Source organism: Macrotis lagotis, chromosome X (assembly GCF_037893015.1).
Source record: "Macrotis lagotis isolate mMagLag1 chromosome X, bilby.v1.9.chrom.fasta, whole genome shotgun sequence".
NCBI lineage: Eukaryota > Metazoa > Chordata > Mammalia > Peramelemorphia > Peramelidae > Macrotis > Macrotis lagotis.
This window is the reverse complement of record NC_133666.1, coordinates 418,446,345-418,464,955: the sequence shown is the minus strand read 5'-3', so window position 1 is coordinate 418,464,955 and position 18,611 is coordinate 418,446,345. Positions and strand designations below refer to the sequence as shown.

At 35.4% G+C, this 18,611-nt stretch overlaps 1 protein-coding gene across 1 annotated transcript in view; it reads left to right on the top strand.

Moving 5' to 3' along the window:
- RAB2A (RAB2A, member RAS oncogene family) overlaps nt 1–18,611 on the top strand; it is an 89,644-nt gene that overhangs the window by 57,916 nt on the left and 13,117 nt on the right. The window contains exon 6 of the mRNA XM_074202722.1: nt 16,004–16,115. Within this exon, the coding sequence (XP_074058823.1) occupies nt 16,004–16,115 (112 nt within the window). The remainder of the gene's footprint in view (nt 1–16,003; nt 16,116–18,611) is intronic.

Here is an 18,611-nt window from a genome sequence, read left to right as displayed (position 1 = left end):
CCTTCACCTCCTGTCTATTCTCCTTTGGGCCCTTGTGAAAAGTTTTAGTTTTAGTTTTTTAGGGGGTTTTTTGCAAGGCAAATGGGGTTAAGTGGCTTGCGCCACCTAGTTGCCCCTATCTTTCACACTTCTTTTCATCTTGAACTTGAAAGACTATCCCATTTTTCACCTTATTCCCACAGCACAGAGATCCTACCTTTAACTTAAGGGTCAGCTGCTGAGTTCTTTCCTGATTCTCCCTCTATTAATTTTCTCTTCTGCTCCACATCACTTTGGGGTTTGTTTTTTTGCAAGGTAATGCGGGGGTTAAGTGGCTTACCCAAGGCCACACAGCTAGGTAATTATTACATGTCTGAGGCCAGATTTGAACTCAGGTACTCCTGATTCCAGGGCCCATGCTCTATCCACTGTGCCACCTAGCTGCCCCCTCCACATCACTTTGTACCAATTTTTTATATAATTTGATTCATTTCTTTTTTTATGCTGCTTCCTTCCAGGAGAACTTGAACTCCTTGAGGGGGACAGCTTTGTTTTTGACTTTGTATGTACAGTGCCTGATATTAAATAGATTCTTAATATTTGTTGAATTGAAGTGCATTGGAACCAGAAGCATTTGAAATATATAAGGAAGAATAAGGAAAGGATATTTTGCTCCTGAAGAATGTAATGGATACTAACAGTCCTTATATCTGTTCTTTGACTTTCCTATGAATTCAGAGAGATTCTTTACTAAATGGATGGCTGTGAAATACTTCTCCCTCAGCAACTCATTTCATGAGGGGTGATTTTTTTTTTAATAGGCCAGAGTGATTATCTGCATGGATAAAATCACTGAACTTCTAAAATTAAATTGAACATTAGGACTGATTTTTGTTGGCTTCATAAGTTTTTAATAAGTGTACTTAAATTATGGTTCTTAATCTTGATTTTTTTTCAAAAGTAACCTGTAACTTTAAGAATTCTAATTTTTATATTTAGAATAATATATTACATTCTATCAGAGTGAATATATTTCCTCTTATACCTCTGGAAACCCAAATCCCACTTAAATTCAGAATTCTTTGAACAATTAGATTAATTGCTCTTAACAGGAATTGGGCAGTTTGTGGAAGAATAATGGTCATCAATGGAAAGACACATTGACATCCAAAGGAAATGTCATCTCTTCAGGGGTTAACATCTGGGTAACTTCACACTTCCCCACCTGTGGAAAACATTTCCTAGATACCCTTTTGCTTTCTGACTGTGGGGAATTCTGTATGAGCCAAGTACTAAGACACCCATCTGGTCTCTTTTGTATTTGGTAACAAAAACTATTAAGGGATTATATTTGCTCTTGAAAAAGTAAAGTGATAAAGAAGGTAAAAATTACATATTCATCTGTTTTAATATTAAGGTAGAGAATTCCTCTCAAATCTTTACTGCCCTACATGGAATATACCCAAGACATAATTTTATAATTTTCCTAAAGAGAAAATTAGTCTCCCCATTTTTCTTGATTATACTGTGGTAATTAAATGCATATAATGTTAAATTTAATTTTTATGATATTAAAAACATTATTTTAAGTAACTTTTCAGGGGAAGAAACTTTATACCTTATTCTAGAACTTCTTTTATTCATAATGGTTTTTGGGAAAGCTAAATATTCATTTATGGTCTGATGTCAATTCTCAGAATTTGTTGCCCTACATTTAGTCATACACTTACACATACAAGACCTATCATTTACCCTGAAGACATTTAAGCTTCAGAATGCTAAAAGGTAAATAAAAGTAACAAATAATACTTAGAAAGAAAATTTGTAATAGACTCATTGTGGATAAATCTGAACTCTAAGGTGATGGCCAGTTGCACACATTTTAATGAATGAAATTTATATTATTTTTCATAAGGTCTTTTTTAAAGGAATCAGAATTCTGTGATGGAAAGAACTTAGATTGGGAGATAGTGATAGTGGTAGAGATAGTGTTCAGATCTGCTATTTAGCTGTATGAAACTAGGTAAATCACTTGATCTCTTAGGACCACTTGCATAATCCATCTCTTAATAATCCAGAGTGGTGAGTGCTGGCTGCATCCCAGACTTGTAGACCTCTTTGGCAACCTTGTAAAAGGAGTGGCAGCATATTAAATGGACCCATTTCCATATAATTGCTTCTGTTCACCAGGGTTTTTCAGTTTCAAGAACATAAATGCCTCAAACATGTTCAATCTTATCTTTCTTGTCCTTAATGATGATTAGAGTTGGGGGTTTCTTTCCATTCATACACTTTATTTGTGCCTTGTATTGCTACTCCAATTGTTGATGGATATTTTTGGCAGTAAGTTCATCTGTTTACATAGACATTGACATCTAAAAGTACTCACTTGGGTATTAACCTATTAATATTATTTTATAATTTTAATACATATGTTGCAACAGGCATGGTAAATGCATCTGTCTGGCTGACAATCTTCATTGACACTTATTTTTCAGATAGGGTTTAAAATTGTGAACATACTGAAAAAAATGCTGGGGCTCATTTTAAGGGAAATATGCTAGTTGGACTATAAAGAAAATTGAACATCACAGAATCAACTCTTTGCAAATTGTGGTATTGGAGAATACTTCTTGAGAGTCCCTTGGAGATCAAGGTCATCAAATCAGTCAATGCTTGAAGGAATAAATTCTTTATATTCACCGAAAGATTAGATCCTGAAGCTGAAGTTTAAATATTTTGCCATATAATGAGACTCATTGGAAAAGACCTGACCTTGGGAAAAATTAAAGGCAAAAGGAAAAGGCAATAGCAGAGGAAGAGATATATTTGTGGAAACAATGAGGATAAACATGGTTAGATTTTGAGATATTATAGGGCATAGAAGGGCCTAATGTGCTCTCATAAAGAGAGAGACAGGACTGACCCAATGAACAGAAAAATCTTACCAACTCCCATGGATCAATCATCACCTCATCTCTCAAATTTTATGTTTACATATTATATTGACATAGCAAGTAAACAATTATTATGTATCTACTGTCTTCCAAACACTTTGCTAAGCCCTGAGAATTGAAATGAAAGAGACCATTTCTGCCCTCACAGAGGTTACTGTCTTTGTTTCTTTTTGACAAGGCAGTTGGGGTTAAGTTACTTGTCCGGAGTCACAAAGCTAGTAAGTGTCTAGTATCTGAGGCTGAATTTGAGCTCAGATCCTCCTGACTTTGGTGCCAGTGCTCTATCCACCAGCTTCCCCTGATGTTACTTTCTAAAGGGGATGGACTATATACAAAAGGAAATTGAAAGGGGGAATTGGGGATGGCTTGATATTCCTGCTATCTAAACCAAAACCAAGCATTTGATGAGAAATGATAGGAAATTCTGAGGGAGGTTTTGGGAGGAATTTCTTGTTTTGGTCCACTAGCCCTCCAAATAGAGGGTAGAGAGCAAATGAGAGTCCTGAACAGGTATGGAGGATGCAAATTGAAGCTGTCTCTATGATGATATGATTTTTGTTGATGAGCTTATCCTGGGAAAAGCATAATTTTCCTAGAATCTAAACCAGGTATAGCAGCTTTTGAGAAAGTCCTGCATTGCCATCTTACTTTTGGATATCTTTACTGGGTTGTCCTCTCTAGTATTTCATTCTTTAGTACTTCTCCCTTTAAGTCCTCCTCTCCTCAGGACTTTCTGTTGTCAATACTTCTACCTTATCAATCAGTGAGATTCACAAAATTGAAATCATCCCTGTCTCCAGTAACAGACCTGACCCTTTTATCCCTCTCTCATATCTAATTGGTTGCCTAATATTCTGGACAGCACATCTCCCTCTCATTTTCTTTCTCTTGACTGACTACTAAGTCCTTATTATTTCTACTCTGTAATTTTACAGTGTCATTGGTTACCAATACAAGTAACAGCTAGATAGTGACCCAGAAAAGTATCAGCATTAGTCAGGAAGTTGTATTGTGATAGACAGAATATTAGCCCAAAGTGAATTAACTGATAATAAAACTTTGAATTTACAATCTCAAATAAGGATACAGCCTAAAAGTAGTTCTCATCACCCACAGAAATTTATTCTGAGCTTCTGCACAAGGGCTTCAGATTTAAATATTTAGAAGAAACAAAGAAATTCAGTTTCCTTGTTCTGGAAAATTCCTTGTTCCTGTTTTTGATCACTCTATACTCAAGAACAATTTTTCTGAAGTAACTTGAGATTCTTGCTATAGTTTGGAAGGGACGGTCAGTTTTTCTGGTTGTTGAATTCATATATGTTTTCAGTTTGTATGGCCCTGCAAAAAATCCTTGTTGCTTCTTTGTCAGGTCTACTTCAAACTGAATTGCAATTAGTAGTGCTTTAAGGTTCACTTAAACTAATGAAAGCCTGAAGCATTTTTTTAAAGCTTCAGTATACTTTTATGGAGGGGCTTATAGGAATGCCAAAATTTGACCTATATCCAAAGATAGATCAACTCTAGTATATATGATATAATCCAGCAAAGATGAGTGATAACGAAGCCAACTTTTTTAATAGTTGGTTTGGAGTGAAAAGAAAATCCAATGTGTTTAATAGTTATATCTATTATAGATGATAGGTGGATGGATAAGAGAAAGATTCTATATTATGTTTTGTCTTGATGGTCTCTGGTCATAAAGATACTACTCACCTGTGTTTCTGGATAAAGTTTCATCTTGTCATCATTTAACTATGACTATCACCTCAAAACCTCAAAACATTGTTAATACAAGATCTATTTGAATCAGGAAACATTTCAAGAATTAGAATGTAATAAATTTTGGTGGCTCCAGCTACTTGTGGTATGATAATTTTATAAGAATTAGCCTGTGTTCATCTTTTTTATCCTTGATATTTCTCATCATCAATTAAATTAATATTTTATTTGTTTTCCAATGGTAGTTTTTTGTAAGGTTTTGAATTTTACAATTTCCCCCCACCCTCCTTCCTTCCCCCATCTCCCCATCCCCTCCATAGAAGGCAGTCTGATAATCTTTACATTGTTTCCATGTTGTACATTGATCAAAATTGCTTGTATTGAAAGAGAAATCATATCCTTGAGGAGAAAATAAAATATTAGAGATAGCAAAATTATGTAGTATGTAAGACTTTTTAAAAAAAAGTTGAAGGTGCTATACTTCAGTCTTTGTTTAAACTCCACAATTCTTTCTCTGGATACAGTTGGTATTCTCTGTTGCAGCTACTCTAAAATTGTCCCTGATCATTGCATTGGTGAAATGAGCAAGTCCATTAAGGTTGATCCACATGTTGCTGTTAGGGTGTACAATGTTCTTCTGGTTCTGTTCATCTCACTCAACATCACTTCAAGTCTTTCAGGGCTTCTCTGAAATCCCATCTTTCTTCGATTCATAACATATACCACAATTTGTTCAGCCATTCCCCAATTGATGGACATTCACTCAGTTTCCAGTTCTTTGCTACCACAAACAGGGCTGCTATGAATATTTTTGTACACATGATGTTTTTACCATTTTGCATGATCACTTCAGGGTATAGATTCGGTTGCTGGATCAAAGGTATGCACATTTTTATTACCCTTTGGGCATAATTCCAGATTGCTCTCCAGAAAGGTTGGATGAGTTCACAACTCCTCCAACTATATTAGTGTCCTAGATTTCCCACATCCCTTCCAACATTGAAAATTGTCCTTTCCTGGTCATATTGAACAGTGCCTTTCTCTATCAGGTTCAGGTGCCATCATCAGATTTTTGAATAATGGCTTTCTAGTCAGTGAATTCTACTTTAGCTAATTCAGAACAGCTGGATCATAATGCAAATGAGGTTCTTGGATATCCAAAAACCCAGAAAACAAGTACTAAAATACACGATGATTTTTTTAGCCCTTGCTAGAAGCAATGTTTGCCACAAAGTTGGCTAAGATTGGGATTTGACTTTTATCCTTAACTGTTTGTCCTAGGGGTAACAGGAAATAATAGTAACATTCATTTCACTGAAACCACAGTGTGAAACCTCTGTTCCATATTCCCTGGTTGCTAAATTTTTTGATCACCTTCTTGCTCAGTGTCAGACTCTGGGTATTACTTTTTGTGAGTCTAAATCTGCTAGATAGCTTATCTGTTAGGCTACCTTAGTTAAAATCCGTTTCAAATATTCTTTTCAATTTGCAGTCAAAGATCGTTTTCAACATTTCATTTTGAAACTTTTTGAGTTCCACATTTTTTCTGCTGCCCTTCCTTCCCTGCCCCTTTCCCATAGCAGCAAGTAATTTGAAATAGGTTGTACATGTGCTATCGAGTCACTGCTAATATTAATGATACACTTAGGAGAGTCAGCAAATAACTTCTTTATTGCTAGTCTTCAGAAGATGGCTTTTCAAATTTAGCTTGTAGAATAAGGATTCACAATAATTTCATTGGTACATTTATTAAGCATATTATATGTTAGGCTTTGTGCTAAGTAAACACTGAATTATTTGACTAAAACTGGGTAAAATTGTAGTCATAGGAAAAAATTTGATTTAGATCAACAACTTACACATTATAAGGTAAGCTCCATTGTAATTATGTGATCTAAATATAAAAGTTTATATCATAAATTTATTAGAGAAACAAGGAAAGAATAGATCTATGCATAGAAGAAATTTGATTAAAAAGGAATAGGAAATCACAGAAGATAAAATGAATAACTTTGGTAGCATAATTTTCTAAGTTTTTAAATTCAAAGGGAAGCAATTAACTGGAAGGGGAAAAAACTATGCAGCGTGTTTCTCTGATAAAGATTTTGTGGGGGCGGCTAGGTGGCGCAGTGTATAAAGCACTGGCCCTGGAGTCAAGAGTACCTGGGTTCAAATCCAGTCTCAGACACCTAATAATTATCTAGCTGTTTGGCCTTGGACAAGCCACTTAACCCTGTTTGCCTTGCAAAAAAACTAAAAAAAGAAAGATTTTGTGTGTAAAAAAAATTGAAAACCAAAAAAGAGCTTTTCTCTAAGGATATGACTAGATAGCTTCAAGGAAGAGATCTATAGTCTTTATAACATTGTGTGTGTGTGTGTGTGTGTGTGTGTGTGTGTAATGTATATAAAAAGATTCCATAGTCTTTATGATATTATATATAAAACTAGCACTCTAAATCACTACTTAGAGAAGTACAAATTAAAGCAATTATGAAATTTGAACTAATAGTATCAGAATAGCAATGATAATTGCAAATCAAAATCAGAAATGTTGGAGGTGCGTGTCTTGATTTACTGTTGATGGACTTGTGAATGGGTAATAATTTTGGTAAGCAATTTGTAGTTATATGTAAAAAAAAGTTTTTAATTCCAAAAGAAAGCAGGAAAAGTCCTTTATGTACAAAAATATTATGACATCTCTTTCTGTAGTGGCAAAAGCTTAAAAGCTTTAAAGAGTATCAAATCTAGGAATATAGTATACGAAAAGCAACATACTGAAGGATAGTGAAGTAAATGAATCTGGAAAAACAAGTTATCAAAATGCTAAAAATGAGCAAACCAAAGACATCAATAAACTAATAAAGAATGGAATGGTTTATACATTGTTTAAAAAAAGTTCAAATCTTTTAAAAATTATGAACAGTACAATGAATTTTTTTCATGATAGCAGAGGCACTAATTATGATTCATGCTATCAATTACCAGAGATGTTTTTGAATATAGCCATGGGAATTCGTTTAGCTTGACAAGAAATTTGTTCTTTTTCTTTTTCTAATAGAGTAGGAAATGGGAACAGGAAGATTTTGGATCTTTTAACAGAGTCAGGAAAAGTACTACAGATTTGAAATGTGTTGCTGGCACTTCCATCTTTTCTTAACTGTTACAAGGCATAGTTAAGTGTCTGGGCCTTGAGTCAGGAAGACTCATTTTCTTGAGTTCAGATCTAGCTTCAGATACTTAACCAACCCTAGGCAAATAGCCCTGTTTACTTCAATTTTTTCATCTGTAAACAAGCTAGAAATGGTAGACCCCTCTAGTATTTTTGCAAGAAACCTAGAAAGTGATCACAGTTGGACATAACTGCCCAACAAATATTGTTTTAAAAAAATAATTGTATAAATTTTGTATAAAAACAAAACATTGAGTATTTTTTCCCACTATTCCAAATATTTTAATAAGAGTTCTCTGCAAGGCATTTAAAACACCAATTTGTGAAGATAAACTCCATTAGAGAGAGAAAGAGAGAGAGAGAGAGAGAATACAGAATGCAAGTAGCCGCAGAGCTGAGAAATTTTCTTGATTTTGGGCATGAGCTGAGCACTGCTTTCTGATCAGCCTTGTGCTGCTCTGTAATCTCATATATCTCTCTTTGTCAAAAATCTCTCCTTGGTGTCTAGGTTTACAGAGCTTCTTCTCCTCAAAGTAAGCATCAGTAAGATGATTTGGAATTTTTACACTAGAAAGGTTAACCCAGTAGAGGTTGCAATGACAAATTTCTGATGGGTTCCTCATAGAGGAACACGATTGATAGTCAGAGGTTTGGTCACCAGTAGCAAACCACTAGCCAGTTGCTTTAGGAAAACCACATGCTTGCCCCTGTGGTGCCAAGTGAGCATGATCAGGACTGCGCTAGACCAGAGTTTCCTCACATGATGGCTGAAGGGTCTTTTGCTATGACTTAGGAGTTTTCTTGGCACTTGCGAATCTTTACCACTCAAGTTTCCTCCATTTTTATCACCACCAACTGACTTTGAGATAGTAGTAGCAGGCACCCTGTCTTTCTTTTCCTTTCAATCTGGGTTTTTGGTGCAGCATATTTCCACTTGTACATGACTCTGCGGGAATACATTGCAGACCTGGAGTATCTCTCATCCCTCGGGCCAGGACTGGGTTTTGACTGCATTGCTTTCAAGGTTTTTTTCACCACCTTTTCAGCCCCATCTTCCTTTTTTGGCCTTCCTTTCTTTTTTTTCCCTTTCGAGCCTTTGGGGGGGGGGGGGGGGGGGTTGTGCGCCATCTTGAGAGAAGGGAAAGAGAGCCAGTGTTTTTTTTAAACTTCATATTGACAGGCCTTTGGCAACCTGTGAGGAAAAAAAGTCTACTAAAATAGATTATATTTTTTCTGTCTCAATGTTTTTAAGTGTTCCATAACATTTTAATCTTGGATTTACTAATTGAATTTTTCCAGTTGTAGTCTCATTATTTTTTGTTCACTTTAAGTAGTATTACTTCTTACCATGGAAATCCATTCAGTCTAATCTTTTTAGGCCTAGTTGATTTTTGCCCCCCACCTACAAGTCATTTTATTTTCCCAAAAATTATCCTTTGTTCTTGTTGAAAGTCTTTCTTTTGCCACAAATTCATGCTATGTGATTTTTATGTGTTTATTATTTAGTGGAGATCGACTTAGGGTTCCTTAAGGAAATTGAAAGTTACTTACTGAAGCAGCTGAATGTTCAACAAAACCACAATATTTCTGGAAGGGTTTGTTTCCACACCACTGAAAATTGGAGACCATATCTGATAGGTTTTAGTTATCTCTGTGAACCTGGAAATTGAAGTCACTGACATTTTCTATTTTGCTCTGTAGGCCTTACTAGAGTTTTTTTTAATGACTCCTTGTATCATTCCATTTGGCTTCATTAGTTAAGGAGAAAAGACAAAAAACTTTGAGATTATTTGCTTATTCTCCTCTATAATCAGAACTACATTTAAAAATCAAGAGATGAAAAGAAATTCCTCATACCACTAGTTTCATTAATGTCCCCTAAAGAAAGGTGATCATTTGAGAATATAGCTAAAAGTGAGGTACAGGATCTTTTTAAAATTCAGGTACCTGTTTCTAATTATCATCATAATACAGTGTTTTGCCTTCTTATAGTTGTGTAAAACATTTCCTATAATAAAATTCTTAGTTTATTTGCCCATTAGAAATTTAGTGTCTAAATGAGAAATAAGATTTGGATAGAGCACTGGCCCTGGAGTCAAGAGGATGTGACTCAGACACTTAATAATTACCTAGCTGTGTGACCTTGAGCAAGACACTTAACCCCATTTCCATAAATTTTTTAAAAAGAATCATAAAGGAGCATGAGAAATTTTAGTAGTCCCAAAAATAAGTTTAAAGATGGAAATAGGATAAAGGATTTGAAGGTTGAGAGAATGGAAATATGATTGGAGCAGAGATTAGTTGAAAAAAGAACAAAGAGATAAATTAGGTGATTATTAGAAAGTAAATGTGGAAATAAAGAGTGACTTTGAATTAGAAAAGGAAAGCAGTTGGGAGCCAATGGAAGACTTGAGAGGGACAGTGAGTGTCCTAATCAAATCACAGATGAGAAAGTTTTTTTTTTTTATTCTATAGCACTTTAGCCCAATTATAGAGGAAACATGTTTAGAGTAAGTTTCAAAAACTTTTAAAAATTGTTTTATGATATAAAGGAAGCTGTAGGAAGAATTGGTTTTTATGTGTTATATAAGATGTATTGAAGGACTTCGCAATAAGTTTAAGTTGAGGAATGAAGATAGCCCTAATCTCCTCTTGCTATGAAATTTAGGAAGATCATGATGTGTACCATGGTGAAAGAAAAACTTGGTGATATGAAAGATATGATAAGTAAGGAATACCTTCTGTTTAAATTGTGGTATGATAAAATATTTAGGCAAGAAATAGAAACAAGTAAGTTGGCTAAGGGAAAGAGGACAGTATAGGGTTAAGACAGTATGAGATTATGTATTAAAGGCTCTATAAGATACTGTAGATAATACCAAATTAGTGACCAGGGTTGTTGGGGATTGGGGGTATGGAGGGGCTTGAAGGATGGGAAGGTGGCTCCTTATGGATAAAGTTGAACTTAAGCTGGATCTTGGAAAAAAAAGGTGGGTGGGGCAGCTAGGTGGCTCAGTGGATAAAGCACCTGCCCTGGAGTCAGGGGTGCCTGGGTTCTAGTCTGGTCTCAGACACTTAATAATTACCTAGCTGTGAGGCCTTGGGCAAGCCACTTAACTCCATTTGCCTTGCAAAAAACCTAAAAAACAACAAGAAAAGAAAAGAAAAAAAGGTGGGAGAGCAGCTGGAACTAAACAGTCTCTATCAGGGATTAAAGAAAGATAAAACTAGAAACATAAGGTCCATTTAGTCTAAGGAGTTGAATGAAGGAGTTGTAATCAATGAGAGCCAGTTTTGAAGATCATTCCACTTACAAGGTCAACAGTAAAGATCTGTTGCTTTAGGGTGAAAGTAGAATGCAGTCCAGCTCAAGGCACTGCCCTTGCAAGCCAGTAGCAAGCCTTGGGAGCAGCTGAATAAGCAGTATCAGCTGCTCTCAGAACTACCGGCCATCAAATGGTAAGGGGGAATGGATCCAACAACTGGTTAGACGGAGGATCACAAACTAGCGTGAAAGGGTCTATGGTCTCTCAGGCCAGAGAGAGAGAAAGAAAAGCACTTTGAAAACAGTTTCAAGAAACCTGAAGCCTGGCATAGTTGTGCCTGTCCATCCCCTATCTACTTAAGTTACTATGGTGATGCAAACTCAGGAGACTTTAAGTCAAAGCAACTATATACAAAGCCTTATTTGAAAGTGTATATGAATTGGTCTCAGACATTCTCCCTTCCTCCCCACCCCCAAAATTGGGAAGGATTCAGAAAGAATTTTAAAAATCAGAGAGATAAGAGAAAGAAATGAAAGTTATACAAGAAACTAGTGAAAAAAGTCAATTGCTTAATAAAGGAGTTACAGAAAATATTGAAGAAAATACCATCATAAAAAAAATAACCAGAATAGACTAAATAGCTAAGAAGCACAAAAATCCACTCGAGAACTCCTTAAAAAGTAGAATTGGCCAAATAGAAATTTCACTGAAGGAAAGAATTCCTTAAGGAATAGAATTGATCAAATGGAAAAGGAGGTACCCAAAAAACTCATGAAGAAAATAATTGCTTAAAGATTAAAATTGGGAGGCAGGGCCAAGATGGCGACAAGACAGGATCATCTTTTAGGCGCTCTCTCTTAAAACTTGTAAGCTAAGGACTCAAACTACATTTTCGAGAGACAAAATCCATAGAGGCACCCAGTGAGGCAGTTCTCCAATCCAAGGTAACCTGGAAAAGAGGGGAAAAGCTCAGCTCCTCCATGGGGTCGGAGGGGTGGTGTGGCTTGCATGGGGTCACACGGTTGGATGATTGTTGGATGTATAGAGCCGGATTTGGGCTTGGGTGCTCCTGGCTCCAGGGCTGGTGCTCTGTCCACTGTGCCACCTGGCCATACCTAAAATTATTACTATTGTTTTTTTTTTTATTTTTAGGTGGGGGTTTTTTTTAGCTTTAATTTTAATTTTTTTCTCTCCCCTTTATTGCGCATGTGGGTCTTTTTTGGGGGGGGAGTATTATATTTACTCTTAAGCATGAGTATTTTATTAATGTATAAACATTTGAACAAAATAAGAATAAATAAATACATTTAAAAAAAGATTAAGATTGGGCACATGAGAGTTATTGACTCCCTGACATATCAAGGAAATAATATTTAAAAAAATTTTAAATAGTTCAAGGAAAAAAATAAGAATATTGTACTAACTGAAAGCAATTTTTTTTAAAAAAGAGCCTAGCCATATTTCAAGAATTTATCAAGGAAAAATGCCTTGATATTCTAGAATCACAGAATAAATTAGGAATTGAAAGTACCCGCCAGTCATTCCTTAAAGACATCCCAAAATGAAAACTTTCTGGAATATTATAGCCAAACTCCAGGTCAAAGAGTTTCTAGGTCAAAGAGTAAAATTGTGAACTACCAGAAAGATGCAATTCAGATATCTTGAAGCCAGTCAGAATCACATAAGATTTGTTACTTTCTGCATTAAAGGAAGACTTGAAATACAATATTATGGAAGGCAAAGAAGCTAGGATTACAACCTAGAATCACCTACCTAGTTAAAATAAGTAAAATCATTGAGGTAAAACAAATGCTTAATCAATGAATAAAGGCCTGTGAAGCATTCCTGATGAAAAGCCCAGAGCTGAATAAAAAAATTGACTTTCAAATACAGGGCTTAAGAGGAAAGAGAAATCAAGAGATTTAATGTATACTGGTGTGAATTGAATGATGAGATAGTAAGTATAAAAATAAAATGAAGGGGTGAGAAAGAGGTATGAACTGAAAGAAGAGTTGGGGGAATGAGGTAAAGAGGTAGAAAAGCGCTTTTTTACAGTGGATGGGAGAGATGAGTGTTTGAACTTTATCAGAATTGCTTCAAAGATGAAATAACATGCATACTCAGTTGGTATAGAAATATGTCTTGCAGTACAGGAAAGTGGGGGGGACAGGAATAACAGAAGGGAAGGAAATAGGGGGACCTGAATAAAGAGATGGTGGATTGGGGAAACCTGTAGTTGAAACCAAAATACTTGATAAAGAATGAAAGGAGGGGCGGCTAGGTGGCCTAGTGGATAAAGCACCTGCCCTGGAGTCAGGAGTACCTGGGTTCAAATCCGGTCTCAGACACTTAATAATGACCTAACTGTGTGGCCTTGGGCAAGCCACTTAACCCCATTTGCCTTGCCAAAAAAAAAACCTAAAAAAAGAATGAAAGGAGAGAGAATTGGGAAAAATAGGATGTATTCTAAAAATTAAGAAAATACTGCTAATCAATAGTGATTAGAGATAGACAAATTTAAACTGTTGTGAGGTACTACCCCCAACCCTATCAGATTGAGGGCATATGGGAAAACTGAGACACTCATATTTTATTGGTGGAGATATAAACTGATTCAACCATTCTGGAGAGCAATTTGGACCTAAGAGTGCAAATCCTTTAACCCAGCAACACCACTAATAAATCTGTATCCCAAAGGGGTAAAAAACAAAAAGGAAAAATTTAATTATATAAATAGCTATAGCAATTCCTTTAGTGGTGGCAAAGAATTGGAAATGGTTAACAAATTGGTATAAGATTGCGGTGAAATACTGTTGAACTTTAAGAAATAGACGTTCTCAGAAAAACCTGGGGTTATGTGAACTGATGGAAAGAGAAAGTAGCAGTACCGAGAGAATATTGTATACAGTAACAGCAATTCTGTATGGTGGATCACCTGTAATGTCTTAGTTATTTTCAGCAATGCAATGAACCAAGACAATTCTGAAGCACTTAGGAAATATGCTGTACAACTCCAAAGAACTGATGGAGTCTCAGTGCAGATTTAAACGTATTTTTTTCCCCCTTCTTTTGTGTTTTTACAATATGACTTTTATTGAAATAAAGTTTTCTATGATCTATATTGCCTTCTTGGGAGGGGAGTTTTTACACATAATTTGGAGAAGAAATTTTAAATATAAAATTTTGGTAGTGAGTTTTATAAAGTAAATTAGAGGAGGGAATATTGGAAGTAGAGAAATTGATTTATAATAGGAATTAAATTGATGAAAACTTTAACAGTCCTAAAAAAGGCATATTTAATTAAATGTGGGATTAATCTACCTTTTTTTCCCCTTTCCCTCTTCCTCATCTGTCTTTTTTTTTTTTCTTTTTCTCTTCCCTTTTTTCTTCTATCCCCTTCTGGTAGCTGGGTAGTGCAGTGAATAAAGCATTGGCTTTGGAGTCAGGAGGACAACAGTTTGAATCCAGCCTCGTATACTTTACTCATACTAGCAGTGTGACCTTGGGCAAAGTCACTTAACCCTTATTGCTTCCCAGGGCCATCTCTAGTTGTCCTGATTCATATCTGGCCACTGGGCCCAGGTGACTGGAGAAGAAAGTGAGATTGGTGCACAACACCCTGTCATTCAAATTCAGTTTATGTGCTTGTCACGAATTCCCCTCTCTGATGTCATGGTCTTCTTCGAAAATGGAGGACAGATATTATTTTCTCCTTCCATTTCTCATATCCCTTTTTCCTCCCTCTTCTCCATCTCTTCTCCTTCCTCCCTTCTTCTTCCTCTTCTTCCTCCCCTCCTATCCTCCTCCTCTTCCTCTTCCTCCTCTCCTCCTTTCCTCCTCCCCTCCTCATCCTCCTTCTCCCCTCCTCCTGTCCTCCACCTATCCTCCTTTCCTCCACCTATCCTCCTTTCCTCCACCTATCCTCCTTCCTGCTCTCCCATTTCCAACCTTGCATCCCATCTATTCTCCCTGCTTTGTTTTTTTTTTTTAGCAGCATTTCAACAACATAGATTATAGAAAATACAAAATCTAAACTCAGGATTAACTGGAATGTAGAAGCTGACAAGTCTAATCCCCTTGTTTTTCAGATATGAGAATTGAGGCATAGGAAAAACTGGCCAAGATCAAATAACTTAGAAACTAAAGTGAAATTTTTGTTTTGTTTCGGTTTTGCAAGGCAATGGGGTTAAATGCCTTCCCCAGGGTCACACAGCTAAGCAATTATTAAGTGTCTGATGCTCGATTTGAACTAAACTCCTCTTGACTCCAGGGCCAGTGCTCTATCTACTTTGCCACCTAAGCTGCCCCTTAAAGTGGGATTTTAATTCCAAGTCTAGTGCCCTTTCCAGTCTGATGCTCGATTTGAACTAAACTCCTCTTGACTCCAGGTCCAGTGCTCTATCTACTTTGCCACCTAAGCTGCCCCTTAAAGTGGGATTTTAATTCCAAGTCTAGTGCCCTTTCCAGTATGCCATACTTCTAGGATATTATATCTGTCATACCAGTATTCTCAGACAAGAGAGGTACCTTTTCTAGACTAGGTGTAGTAATAATATTTTTGTTGTTAGTTTGTTGATTTGGAGTCTAAAAAAGACAATTCAAATCCTGTAAAAATGTGTTTAGTATTTCTGGAGCTCAGTTTCCTCAGGTAAGAGGGTTTGAACCAAGTTATCTCTAAAATTCCAAACAATTCTAATACTTAAGGATTTTTAAAAATGTATTAATTAGAATAAATATTCCTTTAAGGTTGGAATATACATCTTTGTATCACTCATAGCACTAAATGAGCTGCCTTGCTCTTCATAAATGTTTATTATATTCTTTTTTATAATTCATAAAAATATAGATCTCACAGATCTTTTGACTTAAACTCTGATGACTAGTAATATTACTCTATTCTTCTTTAACTTTAGTGATTTAGAATCCAGAAGAGAAGTTAAAAAAGAAGAAGGTGAAGCTTTTGCCCGAGAACATGGACTTATCTTTATGGAAACTTCTGCTAAGACTGCTTCCAATGTAGAAGAGGTAGGTGGATTGGCCATTTAAATATTTTTTGCGTAATGGAAATGTCTTATACCTTTTGACATATCTTCTTGCATATTTTTGCCACAAGTGTATCTGCTTCTCTCAGTAAAATCTTGGAGGTCCAATCACATAATAGGAGGGCCCTTTTAAATGTATAGTGTTTGCAACTTGTTTCATGAGTTCGTGGTTACCAGCCTTCTAGCAATGAACCTCAGAATTTTTAGCTTAAATCAGCTTCTTAGACAGTAATATTTTACTTGAAGCGGTCCATCCCAGCTTGGTCTAAGAACTTGTATTATACTAGAAAAATCTTTGAGAACTCAGTGTTATTTCCATACCAAATTGACCAGGTAGTTCCAACTAATATATAACTGTATTTTAACTGATCATTTAATAACTTGGAGTTTTAGATTTGTGTTTTTTAATCATGAGAATAAAAAGTATATACTTTTATTTGTTTTGCATAACATACTTGTGAAAATTTGCTGTGTGAAGTAATTTGGATTAATTTGGAGATGTAAAATAAAAACTTGAGCAACTTTTTTATTGTAAAACTTTTAGTACAAATTTATTACTAATATAACTATATCCTATGACCAACAATATCAACTATAAATTCATAAGTTTAGGTTTATTTCATTATATGAAAAGTTGATTAAATCTGAACAGACCAATCCATCCCACAGACAGCTGACAGGTTGAGGCATACTTTATGTTTCTTGAGATTTCTCTGGGGGTGGGGAGCCTTATTGTTTACTTTTACAGTATGCCTTGTTTGTCTGTAGTTAAGTGAATGTTCAAGCTTGGTTTTCCATGTAACAGAAGAGAATTAAAATGTAGAGTTTTTTAAAAATACTATCATGAATTAATCCACTAATTAAAAATTGTTTTTACAAAATGAAGCAGTCTAGATAAAATAATGTCACTATGGTATTTTTACTTTACAGAGCTTTTCACATTATTTTATTTGATTCTCACAGTGAACTTATAGGAATGATAGTAGAGGATTGGGGGAATTGAGTGATTTGCCCACGTTTGCACATCTACCCAGTTGTAAAGCTAAGTTGGATCTTCTGACTCAGTTAAATGCTGTACTCTGCTATACTACTACATAACTATTTGCTAATTTGTCGAAAAGCACACAACTCATTACATAACACCTTAAAGCTTATAAAACTTTTGTTAAAACAAATCTAAGCATTATTTCCGTTTTATTATCAGACTTAATTTTTATCTTTTTTTTTCCATTTTGAATGATCCAGCTGAGACTCACAGGAACAGGGGTGATATAAATCTTCTAATTTCCTACCTTTTTAATAGCAGTAGCAATAATAAGCTTATAAACTGGTATAGCACTAGAGAGTTGACAGATCTGTGAGTTGACAGTCCTGTGAGGAAATGTCATTATCCCCTTGTTGTAAAAGAGGGAAACAAGGCCTAAAGAGCAATAGATGAGCCCAACTCCTTTGTTCAGAAAGTACAGTTCCTCTTTCTCTTGCACTGTACCATCCCACAACAGAGTGTAATATCTGAAAATTAAATTCCACAAACATAAATGTCTATTTGCATATCTGTGGAAATGAAAGAGATGTCACAGTAGTATGGTAATAGTAAAATAAATATAAATTAATTCATGTAACTAAATAAAATTAAGTAATGATCTTTTACATTTATATAAAACATCCTCCTACTCCATCCATTTTACAGTAAGCAATTGAGATCAATAGAGTATATAGCTAAATACCTGAGACTAATGTGGAATGTACAATAAATGTTTGATAGATGTTTGCTGGTTTTGTGTTTGTTTTTAAATAAACCAAAAACTGAGGACATTATTGTAGAAACAATCTGCGTTTTGCCCCAAACTTTAAAACAAAAGGCACAAATGAACCCAATGAAAAAATATTCACAAAATATTCAAAGTCTTTGCAAATGTCAAATTTGAAATCAAAAACTAGGCTAAACACCTTGGGTTTTTTTACTTTTCATTTGTTAGTTTTTATTATTCTAAATTCAATGAGCATGTAATAAAATTAGGTAGCTCTTTCTAGTTAGAACACTTTGAAACAGTACAAAAAGGTAGTTTCAAGGAGCTAAAAAGAAGTTTTGGTAGGTTTTCATTTCCCTTTGATTCACTCAGTACCTTTTTGGTAAAAGCAGTTTTTGCTTTTTTTTTCCTCCAGTTAAATGCTCCCTAAATTGATATCCAATAATATTTATATCTTCTTCCATAAATTAGTTGATTGACTTTTGACACTTTATACTCTATTTCCCTTTGAAATTGTATAGAGGGGGTGGCTAGGTGGCGCAGTGGATAGAGCACTGGCCCTGGAGTCAAGAGTACTTGAGTTCAAATCCAGCCTCAGACATTTAATAATTACCTTAGCTGTGTGACCTTGGGCAAGCCACTTAACCCCATTGCCTTGCAAAAACTTAAAAAAAAAATGGATAGAAAACCAGCCTCAGAATCAAGAGATTCCTTCTGACACATGCTAG